This window comes from Sus scrofa, chromosome 13 (genome assembly GCF_054392235.1).
Source record: "Sus scrofa isolate SSC_HxYL_T2T_F1_AM1 chromosome 13, Sscrofa_HxYL_maternal_Yorkshire_Landrace_v2.0, whole genome shotgun sequence".
NCBI lineage: Eukaryota > Metazoa > Chordata > Mammalia > Artiodactyla > Suidae > Sus > Sus scrofa.
Genome location: NC_139395.1, coordinates 138206090 through 138220695, shown reverse-complemented (window position 1 = coordinate 138220695; position 14606 = coordinate 138206090). Strand labels below are relative to the sequence as shown.

The 14606-nt window shown below is 39.4% G+C and overlaps 1 protein-coding gene across 30 annotated transcripts in view; it reads right to left on the bottom strand.

Annotated features, from left to right (window-relative positions):
- Positions 1-226: 226 nt before the first annotated feature.
- SENP2 (SUMO specific peptidase 2) overlaps positions 227-14606 on the bottom strand; it is a 39996-nt gene continuing 25616 nt past the window's right edge. For 15 of the 30 annotated variants that reach the window (XM_084990599.1, XM_021069994.2, XM_021069996.2 and 12 more), the window contains 5 exons: positions 13983-14186; positions 11836-11915; positions 9411-9495; positions 7124-7219; positions 227-1559 (listed from right to left, as the gene is read on the bottom strand). In XM_084990599.1, coding sequence (XP_084846725.1) covers positions 1497-1559; positions 7124-7219; positions 9411-9495; positions 11836-11915; positions 13983-14186 — 528 coding nt within the window. In that variant the 3' untranslated portion in view covers positions 227-1496. The remainder of the gene's footprint in view (positions 1560-7123; positions 7220-9410; positions 9496-11835; positions 11916-13982; positions 14187-14606) is intronic. The other 15 variants (XR_014824487.1, XM_084990612.1, XM_084990613.1 and 12 more) reach the window with 3 other exon arrangements.

The window sequence follows — 14606 nt, the reverse complement described above, 5'->3', positions numbered from 1 at the left end:
AAACTGCATCACAGGCCCCAAGTCCTATACCACAACACGTTTCAGGGAAAACTGCCCGTAAGAGTGTGCCTCTGCAACCAGCAGCCAGGACCCTCCAGATAGAGACATGTTGATTCATAGCTAACACATGCCCAGTTTTTTCTGGTTTGACCTCTTGCTTTTATGCACCAGGACAAGCGTGGGAGGTTTAAGTAGGGAAAGGGTTAGAAATCATTTCAGCATATACTTTTCAGGTTCTGCCAGACAACCTTTTATTACATCGAAAAAGCAACGCTAGGCTCTAGATCTTGCAAAATATGTTCTGACCAACTCTAAATTTTCTGAAATTAAATATGCGTAACCACTGTAAGGTTTTTAATGAAGAAAACAGTTAAATACAAACTTTCATATGCAAAATAGATTACTGATAACTGGCAACCTCAGAGCCAAGTACTAAATCTTCTTGCACAGATTTCAGTGGGGGTGGAATGGGGAGAGGAGATGTAAATCCTAATGAGTACAAAACTTAATTTCAGCTTTATATATAGAAAAAAAAAACAAAAAACCTCTGACGAAAAATAGCTTTAAATTGAACAGTATCTTTTGAAATAAACAGCTCCGGCCAGCCCTTACATATCTGAGGTTTATACTCAACCAGATCTGGGATGAAAATGAAGATTTAGGGTTTACAGTTACTTCAAATCCAGTTTCAAGAGTAGCCAAGTCACCTCATTTCCAGAAAGGGAAGTCTCTTTAAGATGACCACAACACTCTTCTGAAGACACTTGGATAGCCAGAGTTCCTTGGCCACAGTCCCACTTTTCCATGACACTGTGCCAATGCTGTAGCGTGGGACTTCCTCTGAAAGGCAACCAGAGCCCTGCACCACAGAGCTTCTCCCAGTATTTTCAAGCCTCAAAGGAAGACCTCCAGCTTCAAGTTGGCAGTTAATGCTCTGGCGATCGATCATAAGAGAAGTTAATTAACACTTTCTTCCTCCCCCCGCAATATCCCTCCCGATCTTCAGCAGGGAGTGGCAACTTGATTAACATTCCTTTCAGAAATAAATAGTTCAAAAAAGTAATTAAGAGTTAACTTTAAAAGAGCAGCAGAAAACAGCCACTGCCCATTATGTTTGCAAATGAGTGAGCAAATGAATACACGTGAACAAACACACAGAGAAAACAAATCATAGAATAAATCCTGCATTTCCCACATTCATAGGGAAAAAAAAAAACTTTAAAAAAAAAAAGTACTAATTAGCGTTTGTTCTTGTGTGGGTTGAAGAGTCCAGGGCTCTGAGCAGGCACAGCCTTTAAACTGGGTTGCAAGCAGCCCTCCGCACACCAAGTCAGGACTACGGTGCAGAGAGAGGCCTTCATGCACTTCTGACAGCTCAGTACCTGTGAGAGAATGGAGGTGATGCAGGGACTTTTTAACCCACAATACATGAGGTATATGGAAATGTCCATCCGTGAAAGAACCACCAGTAGCTGGAGGGACTGGGCAGGGCATTTTCACAGCAACTGCTGATGAAGGATTTCCCACACCATCTTCTTCCGGAAGAGAGGCATCTGGTGCTGCAAAGAATCCACAAGCAAAACATACATTACATATGTGCCCAGATCAAAAACTTTCAGGTGTAGCAAAAAAAAAAAAAAAAAAACCTTTTAGGGGTAGCATGTAAATCAAGTAGGAAGTCCATGTCCTTTATGCAAGCCCTGACTTTTCTACATCATGGAAACATGCAAACATTAAAAAACATGAAAACATTAAAAAAAGGAGGTTTACTATCTATAAAACAGATTCACAGACATACTGAACAGACTTGTGGATTCCAAGGTGGTGGGGGAATGGAATGGATGGGGAGTTGGAGGTTAGGTGATGAAAACTATTACATTTGTAGTGGATAAGCAATGAGGTCCTACTGTATAGTACAGGGAACTATATCCAGTCTCTTGGGATAGACTATGATGGCAGGTAATACAGGAAGGGAAGTGTGTGTGTGCGTGTGCGTGTGTGTGTGTGTGTGTGTGTGCGTGTGCGTGTGTGTGTGTGTGTGTGTGTGTGTGTGTACGACTGGGTCACTTGGCTGTACAGCAAAAAGTGGCACACTATAAATTAACTATAGTTTAATTTAAAATGCATATATTAATATATATCAATCATATTTTTTAAAAGGAGGTTTACCGTGCATGGTTTTATTTTATTTTTTTTTGGCTGTGCTTAAGGCATGTGGAAGTTCCCTGGCCAGGGATCAAACCTAGGCCACAGCAGCGACCTGAGCTACAGCACTGACAACATCAGATCCTTAACCCACTGTGCTACAAGAGAACTTCTAAAAATGTGTATTATTATATGTATCATAAGTATTTCTACAGGTTAAGACAAATCCAAGCAGGATGCAGAATTATACAATATAGTCCAACAATAACTTCAGAACAAAAACATGTTCAAAAAGGAGTTCCTATTGTCGTCATGGCTCATAGGAAACAAATCTGACTAGCACCCCTGAGGACGCAGGTTTGATCCCTGGCCTCTATCAGGGGGCCAAGGATCTGGCGTTGCCATGAGCTATGGTGTAGGTCACAGCAGGGCTTGCATCTAACGTTGCTGTGGCTGTGATGTATGCCACCGGCTATAGCTCTGATTTGACCCCTAGCCTGAGAGCCTCCGTTATGCAGAGGGTATGGCCCTAAAAAGACAAAAAGACCAAAAAAAAGGTACAAAAAAAAGAAATAGCTAAGTGGTGGCTTAATTGGTAACTTTTCTACTTATATGTATTTTAAAACATTCTTAAATGAACATATTCTGCTTTCTTATGAGAAAAATATGAACTCTATTTAAATAAAGAAAAAAAACAGGGAGTTCCCGTCGTGGCGCAGTGGTTAACGAATCCGACTAGGAACCATGAGGTTGCGGGTTCGGTCCCTGCCCTTGCTCAGTGGGTTAACGATCCGGCGTTGCCGTGAGCTGTGGTGTAGGCTGCAGACGCGGCTCGGATCCCGCGTTGCTGTGGCTCTGGCGTAGGCTGGTGGCTACAGCTCCGATTCGACCCCTAGCCTGGGAACCTCCATATGCCGCGAGAGCGGCCCAAGAAATAGCAGCAACAACAACAAAAAGACAAAAAGGCAAAAAAAAAAAAAAAAAAAGAAAAAAACAAACCTGCAAATTTCTTTCTGATATACCAAATGTAATGCTAATTTGGTAATTGCTAATTACAAATACATTGCTAATTCTGTTCAAATAGCAATTTTTCCCCTTCAAATTTCATGTCATTAGGTTCAGAGAACAAATAACTAATTGTTACTTAGAAGCACCAAAGAATGAGATGCTTTGCTTAATATATAGCCACTTAACTGATAATCATTACATGGGTCAATTTTCAAAGTAACAAATATGCAAGACAATTCCAAAACAACTTGTAATTCTTTGATGAAATCAGAAGTCCATATCCTTGAGGTAGTCCTGGTGTTTCATTATATATAGCTTGTCATACAATCTTCCTATAAATTAGTGTGGAAAGGCCTAAAAAGTCTTTTAACACATGGATTCGTAAATTATTATCTTTTTAATGATTTTTATTTTTTCCATTACAGCTGGTTTACAGTGTTCTGTCAATTGTGATTTATTTGAAATAGCTCAAAATGTGTAGTTAAAAACTGCACATTTAGGAGTTCCTGCGGTTGCGCAGTGGTTAATGAATCTGACTAGGAACCATGAGGTTGAGGGTTCGATCCCTGGCCTTGCTCAGTAGGTTAAGGATCCGGTGTTGCCGTGAGCTGTGGTGTGGGTCACAGACGCGGCTTGGATCTGGCGTTGCTGTGGCTCTGGTGTAGGCCAGCAGCCACAGCTCTGATTGGACGCCTAGCCTGGGAACCTCCATGTGCCACGGGAGCGGCTCAAGAAAAGGCAAAAAGACAAAAAGACAAAAAAAACACAAACAAACTACACATTTTTAAAAAAATTTTATTATAGTAGATTTACAATGTTAGTCACTCTCTATGTGTGTGTGTATTTGTATATTTTTTTTCAGATTCTTTCCCCATATAGGTTATTACAGAATATTGAGTAGAATACCCTGTGCTATACGGTAGGTCCTTGTTAGTTATCTATTATATACAGTAGTGTTGTACGTTGATCTCAAACTCCTAATTTATCTCTCCCCATGACATTTCCCCTTTGTAACCCTAAGTTTGATTTTGAGATCTGTAAGTCTGTTTCTATTTTGTAAATAGGTTCACTTGTATCATTTTTATTAGATTCCACATACAAGTGATATTATATGCTATCTGTCTGTCTTCACTTCGTATGATAATCTCTAGGTCCATCCATGTTGCTGCAAATGGTATTATTTTGTTCTTTTTATGACTAAGTAATAATCCATTGCATATATGTACTATACCTTCTTTATCCATTCCACTGTCGATGGACATTTAGGTTGCTTCCATGTCTGGCTATTATAAACAGTGCTGCAATGAACACTGGGGTGCATGTATCTTTTTGAATTATGGTTTTCTTCAGATATATGCCCAGGAGTGGGACTGCTAGATCATATGGCAGTTCTGTACTTAGTTTTTTAAGGAACCTCCATACTGTTCTCCAGAGTGGCTGTACCAATTTACATTCCCACCAACAGTGTATTAGAGGGTTCCCTTTTCTCCACACCCTCTTCAACATTTGTTTGCAGACTTTTTTTTTTGGCCATGCCTGAGACATGTAGAAGTTCTCAGGCCAGGGATTGAACCCAAGCCACAGCAGCAATCCAAGCCACAGAAGCCACCAAGGAACTCCCTATTTTTGCAGACTTTTGGATGATGGTTATTCTGACTAGTGTGAGGTGGTAGTTCATTGTAGTCTAGATTTGCATTTCTCTACTAATCTGTGTTGTTGAGCATATTTCATGTGCTTTTTAGCCATCTGTCTGTCTTCTCTGAAGAAATGTCTACTTAGATCTTCTGCCCATTTTTAACTTTTATTTTTATTTATTTACTTTTATCTTTTTAGGGCTGCACCCACAGTATATGAAAGTTCCTGGCTAGGGAGATTGAATTGGAACTACAGCTGCCAGCCTACACCACAGCCACAGCAACACAGCATCCAAGCCCCACTGGCAACCTACACCACAGCTCATGGCAACACCAGATTCTTAACCCACTGAGCAAGGCCAGGGACTGAACCAGCATCCTCATGGACTGGTCAGACTCATTACCACTGAGACACAACAGGAACTTCCAGGTTGTTTGTTTTTTTGATAAAGAGCTACATGAGATGTTCGTATATTTTGGAAAATAATCCCTGGTCTGTTGCTTCATTTGCAAGGATTTTCACCCATTCTATGGGTTGTTTTTTTTTGTTTGTTTGTTTGTTTTGTCTTTTTGCCATTTCTAGGGTCGTTCCCGTGGCATATGGAGGTTCCTAGGCTAGGGGTCAAATCAGAGCTGTAGCTGCTGGCCTACGCCAGAGCCACAGCAAGGAGGGATCCGAGCCTCACTGTAGCGTCTGCAACCTACACCACAGCTCACGGCAATGCCAGATCCTTAACCCACTGAGCAAGGCCAGGGATCGAACCCGCAACCTCATGGTTCCTAGTCAGATTCGTTAACCACTGAACCATGACGGGAACTCCTTCTATGGGTTGTCTTTTGTTTCTTTTATGATTTGCCTTTGCTATGCAAAAGCTTTTAAGTTTAATTAGGTCCTATTTGTTTATTTTGGGGTTTGTTTTCACTATTCTAGGAAGTGGATCCAAAAGATACAGCCAAAGTTTACCAGAGAGTGTTCTGCCTATGTTTTCCTCTAAGAGTTTTATAGTATCTGACCTTACATTTAGGTCTTTAATCCATTTTGAGTTTATTTTTGGGTATGTTATTAGAGAATGTTTTAAGGTCACTCTTTTACAAGCAGCTGTCCAGTTTTCCCAGCACCACTTACTGAAGACGCTCTTTTCTCCATTCTATATTCTTACCTCCTCTGTCATAAATTAGTTAACCATAGGTTCATGGCTTTCTATCATGTTCCATTGATCTATATGTTTATTTTTGTGTCAGTACAATACTGCTTTGATTATTGTAGTTTTGTGTATAGTCGTTTTGTGTATAGTTTTGTGTATAGTTGTGTAAGCCGGGGAGCCTGATTCCTCCAGGTCCTTTTTTCTTTCTCAAGATTGTTTTGGCTTGCACATTTATCATTAGTAAAACCACTGAAGCTAACCAATATTATTAATTCAGCATGGGAGCCTTCATTAGTTCATGTTGTTCAAAAGCTTGCAATGGAGTTATTATTAGTCCTACTATTCAATTCATACAATTTGGTAGGCAACAGCTACCAAAATGAGGTCTGTTCAAGCAAACAATTTTTTAAAGGAGGTTGCTCTTGGTTGTGAAAAGACTGAGAATCTACTATTATCAACATAAATTCTCAAGATGTCCCAACATAGTGAATCCACTCAAATGCAGATTGATGGATAACCAAAAATAACCAGAAGAATCAGCATTCATAGTAACATCTGAGGCCTGTGGCTTAAGTTCTCACGAGGCCAGATGTCCCCATGCTGTTACATATTCTGACATGCCTCCTTTTTTGACTAAAAACATCATTAGGAGTTCCCATGGTTCAGTGGTTAACGAATCTGACTAGGAACCATGAGGTTGCGGGTTCGATCCCTGCCCTTGCTCAGTGGGTTAACGATCCGGCATTGCCGTGAGCTGTGGTGTAGGTTGCAGACGCGGCTGGGATCCCACGTTGCTGTGGCTCTGGCGTAGGCTGGTGGCTACGGCTCTGATTCGACCCCTAGCCTGGGAATCACCATATGCCAAGGGAGCGGCCCAAGAAATGGCAAAAAGACCAAAAAAATTTAAAAAAATAAAAAAAATAAAAACATCATTAAACACTCAAGAACCAGTGAATACTGAAGCTCAGATGCAAACTGCCCACTGGTCACCAAAGACTAGGATAAAGCTGAGAGCAAATACAGTGATAAACTCTGATGCTAATGAAAGTAAGGCTACAGCCAAGGTGCACAGCAACAATAGTAGCACAGCTACCATTAATGAGAGCTTAATGTGTGCCAGGCATTAGTAACATGCCCTGAGTTTATCTTGCTTGGCAACATGTAAGTGGATGAGGAGGGCTCTTCACTCACCTGAGTAAATGTGATAGGTCTGTCCCTAGAGACATAATCTGCATATTTACAAGTAAACATTCCACAATCACTCCCATTCAACTGTTGAGGAATCTCCTAAAATTACAAAAAAGAAGGTAGGAAGGGGTAAAATTTCATCAAATAGAAACTCCTTTGAGTTTTTCTAAATATTATTGTGGATAAACAGTCTTATAAAGGTAAGTATTCAACCTGGCATTATACAAACACACATACACACACACAATTAGTCTTTCTGTGGTAAAAAACCTGACCCAATAACATGGAGAATGTGATTTCTACAGAAAATGTTTTCTAGAAGGAAAAAGAAAAGGAAAGTGAGAGTGTCCTCTCTCAGCTCTCACACAAAGAAACAGGACTGAAAGAAGGCTTACTACCAGGAATAGGAATTCCAGTCAAAACTGTTTCAGAGGCATTTATAAATTTCGAAAAGGGCTAAGTATGTCTCAATCAGAAATATGTGTACAATGCAACTAACCTATTTCAATACTGCAGAGTGTGACCTCTCTAGCCAGAAAAATAAGACTATGGCTTTGGACCATCACAGGTACAAGGAGGAGAGAGAACAAAACACTCTTGATAGGGCTTAACCAATTAGGAAATCGTGCCTTGATTGCTCAAGTCCGTCCCAGAAGCAAAAACAGATATTACTGCAAGCAGCCCTAAGAGCACCATAAACTTTTCAAAAGTTGTGGATTCCAAACTCACATGAAGTAAACTCTTACAAGATCCAAGGCCCGTGCTGCACTAATCTTGGCCAGCCCATTACCATAGCTTTCAGTTATAAGTAGCACAAGAGTGAAAGACAAGCATAAGGAAACTAAGACTATGAGAGAGTCTGATTTCACTGCTGGAAAACATACTACATTTGACAACAGCTCGATTTTTCTTCAAAGAAATGCAGATAATTATTGTAAAAAAGAAAAGACTAAACAGGCACACCACAGATACCTCGTACTTGTCTCCTGAGCCCAGCATCTCTCACAGAGTTGAGAGAACATATAGATTCCACTACACAAGTTCAGAGAATTTATTACATTTCCCATTCCCTAACAAACTCTTCTTATATCTGTGCTCTGCCCAGGAAACTTCAAAGCTTACTCTTCTAATTACTCAACTTAGAAATGAAAACGCTTTTAGATAAAGAGTTGAGCCATTATACAGAGGTTAGGGCTAAAACTGGATTCATGCAGCTTACTTTAAAAGAAGTCATTAGGACTGAAAGCTGTATACATTTAAAAACCCTGAATGAGATACAGATCTGACAAGATCCAAGGCACATTCACAAACAGCATATTTTTTTCTTTTCTTTTTTTTTAGGGCCACAGGTGCTACATATGGAAATTCCTAGGCTAGGGGGTCAAATCGGAGCTACAGCTACCAGCCTACACCACAACTACAGCAACACCAGATCTGGGCCACATCTATGACCTATACCACAGCTCACAGCAATGCTGGATCCTTAACCCACTGAACAAGGCCAGGGATTGAACCCACATCCCATGCACACTAGTCAGGTTTGTTTTCGCTGAGCCACAATGGCAATTCCACAAATAGCATATTTTGATTCTTAGGAATCTATGGCATGGATTCCTTAAGACCTAAATATACAAACTTCCCAGATAAGTTTTGAACGATAACTTTAAACTGCTATTAGCACCAACCAAGAAAAAGAGCTGACTTGAATTTATCATGTTGGTTTTTTCCCCAATTATTTGAAGGACATGCTAACACACAGTTAACACTTACAATTTAAGCAACAAGATAAAAGCTAAAAGGCAAGCATCTTGGTTAAGTGAATTTCAAGAGATTTAGAAGTACATCATTCTTAAGATGTACACTGCAGGGGGAGAATGCATGCCTAAGGATGAGCCAAGGAGGGGAGGAAGGAAGCCAAGTCTAAATAATATGCTATTGAGGAGTTCCCATTGTGGCTCAGTGGAAATGAATCTGACTAGTATCCATGAGGACTCAGGTTGAATTCCAGGCCTCCCTCAGTGGGTTAAGGATCTGGTGTTGCTGGGAGCTGTGCTGTACGTTGAAGACAAAGCTCAGATCTGGTGTTACTGTGGCTGTGCTGCAGGCTGGCAGCTGTAGCTCCAATTAGACCCCTAGCCTGGGAACCTACATATGCTGAGGGTGCGGCCCTAAAATGACATACATACATACATACATAAATAAACTATATTGATGGAAACATTAAAAAAATAATATGCTACTGAGAGTAAATGCAACACAGTTATTTGACATACAGATGATCATCACTTACATGTGGCTTCAGGCTATAGTGGGTCCACTCTAAAAGATTCAGATCAATATTTCTTTTGGTCTTACTTTCATCCTGTAAATACTGACTGAAAAACAACAAAGAAGGAAGATACTGATGAATTCCTATGGAGAGCTACCATGTGACTACAAAGACATTGTGCTATTTAATATTTAACTATCTGCCATTCTCAAATCCATCTCCATCACATTTTTAAAACTGTAACTCTTCTGGTTTTTACATTTTATTTTGTTTTTTTCTAGCTACAAAATTCTACATGCTTATCTTTTAAAAACTGAAACATAAAAAGTAAAATACAAAAGACCCCTCAAAAACTACTACAGAAATATTTACTATTAATGATTTAGTTCTTCTAGTTCTCTGTTCTACCTCATAGACACAATTTTAAAACACACATTTTATTCTATCGAAAAAAACTACTTCATTTTACAACTTGTTTTTCCTCACTTCAACACAGACATAAAATAAGGTAAATCGCTAGCACTCTTAAAAAAAAAAAGCTATTACTGAGAAAACAAACAAAAAGGTATGAAAACTATTCTAAATTACATTAAGTACATACATGAACCCTGACTGACTCCTTGGATTAGGGAAAAAAGCTAGAAAAGATACCTGAAGATATCAGAACAGGAACCACATATTACATACAGTGGTTGCCAATTTTCCTAAGTGTGATGACGGCATTGTGGTCATATAAGAGAATTTCCTTATTCTTACAAGATATATACTTCAGTATTGAAAGCGATTAATTTTATCCAACTCTCCAAAGGGTTATCAAATTTAACACATGCATCTCAGTTCTCATCCTAACCTGCATATAAGGTAAACCAGTATTACACCAGGGCTTGTGTTCTCAATGAGAGCAACAATATAGCCCCCAAAGTAGTGAAAGCTGGTTTTTGGAAGCCAAAAATCTATTTTCCAAGGGTTTGTAGGCCTCTAAAGCTCAACCCAACACACAAAATGTCTACTCCTTAGCATTATTTTCTCTTGACATGGGAGAAATTAAGTGATAATTAAAAAAAAAACTTGAGAAAAGCTGGACGAGGGGCACCAGGAAAAGGAGTGGGGTTCAGATACTCATAGAAGCTGAACTCTTCATTTTAAAAAAGAAAAAAGGGAGAGAGAGAAAGCATGAATGTAATTAAAGTATGGTTTTCTGGTATCCTGTGATAAGCAGCATACTAAACTTTGCTGTATGATTCCAATGAGAACACCTCTAAGCATGTGATAATACATATGTATGTTACATGTGTACACTTTTTACATACATCTTAAATGGAAAAAAAAACAGAAAATAACTGCTTTATAAATAATTTGGTGTATCTTATGATTCAAAAAAATCCTCCATAATTTTTGTTCAAGATGAACATTCAAATTAGAAGAATTTTTTACACTAAACAATATTGAAAAAGAGAACTGAATTATTGTTAACTTTTCTTCACATAACATTTAATAAGTTCCTTACTAAAGTACCCTTATTAAAATTATCCAAGTATCCTAACAAAAATTCAAAACCAGATCCAGCTTTTGCTTCCAGTGAACAGAGCTTCAAAATAGACGCTTCTCATTGATTTGCTTCCTTGCTGTGAAATTCATGTTATCACTTTACACAGCTAATAGGTGGCAATGCTTTAAAGACAGGTTTCTAGCAAATACTATTTAAAATAGTTGCCTACAAATCATTTGTTTTAATCTAACAATTACATCTGGGTTCTATGAGATGAACTCAACTATCATGGAAAACACATGAAATGAGTAATTGGGCTTAAGAATTTAGAGGAATAACTCTCCCCAATGAACACTTCTTCACAACATTCAGAACAATGTATCAATCCCAGAAAAATCTAATTCAACCATAAGGTTCTAATAAGATGTATTTTACATTATGAAATATGACAAACTCATTTTCAGTGATGCTGCTAAATAAGATCTCTCAGTTCAGATCAGATTTAGGGTTCTTTTTATTTATTTTTTTTTTGTCTTTTTTTTTTTTTTGCTATTTCTTTGGGCCGCTTCTGCGGCATATGGAGGTTCCCAGGCTAGGGGTCTAATTGGAGCTATAGCCGCCGGCCTACGCCAGAGCCACAGCAATGCAGGATCCGAGCCGCGTCTGCAACCTACACCACAGCTCAGGGCAACGCCGGATCGTTACCCCACTGAGCAAGGGCAGGGACCAAACCCGCAACCTCATGGTTCCTAGTCAGATTCATTAACCACTGCGCCACGACGGGAACTCCAAGGGTTCTTTTTAGACAGAAGGATTCAAGTCAAGTCCTGGACAACCGGGAAAACAGCCCTCACTGCACACTAGACCACCATCGTCACAATCTAGGATGAGGCAGAAGAGAGATCACCTAACAGGAGCACACTGAGGCAAAAGTGAAGTTGTTCAGCCTTTACTTACAGGAGAATCTCACAGATCCTGTGGCCCTTTTGTCCCATAGAATCCAAATATTTAAGACACTTTTTTCTCAGGTCTATCACCTATAATAGAAAAATGCAACATCCAAAAACAACCATAACAGGAGTGAAAATTTTATTTTTAAAAAGAAAAGCATCTTTTAAAGCACCCATACATGGACCAACATGAATGGATTTCTAAGACACATTTTTTAATAAAACACCACAGATAATACAAGCTTTGTGTCCATAAAATTATATTTTTCTATTCCTGGAGAAAGCCCTAAAACCTTATTTCTCAAAACATTAGGGTCCTATCAGAGTGATTTTTTTTTTTTTTTGCTTTTTAGGGCCGCACTTGCAGCATATGGAGGTTCCCAGTCTGTGGGTCAAATCGGAGCTGTAGCCGCTGGCCTACGCCACAGCCACAGCAACTCAGGATCCGAGCCACGTCTGCAACCTATACCACAGCTCATGGCAACGCTAGAACCTTAACCCACTGAGTGAGGCCAGGGATCAAACCTACATCCTCATGGATCCTAGCCAGGTTCGTTAACCGCTGAGCCATGAAGGGACCTCCCTGCATTTTTTCTTTATACCTTTATTTTACTACAATGAACCTATTACTGTCTTGTAAACAAAAGCAATAAAATAAATAATCTAAAAAAAATAAAATAAAATAAATAATCTACATGTACTAAAGCTCTTTTCTATTAAAAATGAAAGGTCCAGAGTTCCTTGGTGGTTCAGTGGGTTATGGATCCAGCGTTCTTACCGCCATGGCTCTGGTTACTGGTGTGATGCGGGTTTGCTCCCTGGCCTGGGAACTTCCTCGTGCCACAGGGGAGGCCAAAAAATAAAAGGAAAGAAAGAAACTACACAGACTATCTTGTAGGTTTCTAACTTGTTCAAGTCAAAAACTAAAAAGGGACTCTGCAGAGCATGCCTTTAACAGAATATTAGCAGACTCTCACTGGACAGACAGGGGTAGCCTTAATAGCCTTTATTACATACACTTGGTTTTACTGCACTTCAGATACTGTGTTTTTTACAAATTGAAGATTTGTGGCAACCCTGCATTGAGCAAGTCTAAAAATGGCACTGACCATTTTTATAATAACAGTACTTCCTCGTTTCCTGTCTCTGTGTCATATTTTCTTAATTCTTTACAGTATTTCAAACTTTTTCACCACTACTATATTTGTTATGATGATCTGTGATGAGCAATCTTTTGATGTACTATTGCTAAATGATTACAACTCACTGAAGGCTCAGGTGATAGTTAGCTTAAAAAATATTTAACAATAGGAGTTCCCGTCGTGGCGCAGCGGAAATGAATCTGACTAGGAATCATGAGGCTGCAGGTTCGATCCCTGGTCTTGCTCAGTGGGTTAAGGATCCAGCATTGCCATGAGCTGTGGTGTAGGTCGCAGATGAGGCTCAGATCCCACGTTGCTGTGGCTCTGGCATAGGCTGGTGACTACAGCTCCGATTAGACCCCTAGCCTGGGAACCTCCATATGCCACAGGAGCAGCCCTAAAAAGACAAAAAAAAAAAACAGCCACAAGTATTTAGCAACAGAGTTTTGTTTTGTTTTCTGGCTGTGGCATGCAGAGAGGCTTGATATGGGATCTCGGTTCCCAGACCAGGGGCTGAACCCAGGCCACAGGGGTGAAAGCGCCAAGTCCTAACTACTAGACTACCAGGGAGCTCCCACAGCAACAAAGTACTTTTTTTTTGGTCTTTTTGGGGCCACGACAGGAACTCTCAACAAAGGTTTTTTTTTGTTTTTTTGTTTTTTTTTGCTTTTTAGGGCTGCACCCGAGGCATATGGAGGTTCCTAGGTTAGGGGTCCAATCGGAGCTACAGCTGCCGGCCTTTGCCACAGCCACAGAGATGTAGGATCCAAGCCACATCAGCATTGCCAGGAACTATGGTGTAGGTCACAGAGATGGCCTGGATCCAGCATTGCTGTGGCTGTGGCATATACCAACAGCTATTGCTACGATTCAACCCCTAGACTGGGAACTTCCATGTGCTGCGGGTGCGGCCCTAAAAAAAATAAAACAAAATTAAATAAAAAATAAATTAAAAGAAAAAAAAAGAAAATAGTCATTATCTAAACTCCAACAATTAACCCTCTCAACTTACCACCAGGCTCCAATGTACCTTTCGATGAATAGGCACCAGAATAAGTTCCTGTTCAAAGAGATTGACCCCTTTGGTCCATCTTTTCACTGCTTGGTAACCCCCAGACTTTAATTTTGGATAGAAGAAAGTACTGAATGCATAAAGTGCTGGATACCCTTGTTTTTTATTTCTTTCCATCAGAAGATTCATGTAAAAATTAATGACCTGTAATAACGAGAGAGCAGATGATGGAACATGGCAAGTGTATTATAAAAACTAGATTTCTACCTAATTGAATTAGGATGAATTAGAACTGGGGAAAGGGAAGGTACTAAAGAATGGGATAAAAGGGCTATTGATACAAGATAGAAAATAAAAAATGATCAATGCAGAATGGGAGGGATTAAAAAGCAAAGAGATTGTACTTTTGAGGCATATGAGTAAGAGAGCCAAAAGAAAGAACTCATAGAGAACATATGCAATAATGCAAAGGTGTACGTAACTATAACACACACAAAATATGGAGAAATATTAACTGGAAGTGAATTTTACTATATATAAATTATACCTCAATTGAAAAATTAATTGAAAAGAAATACAGCAAAAAATTAATATTTTGTTTATTTTTAAGTTGTGGTACTTTGG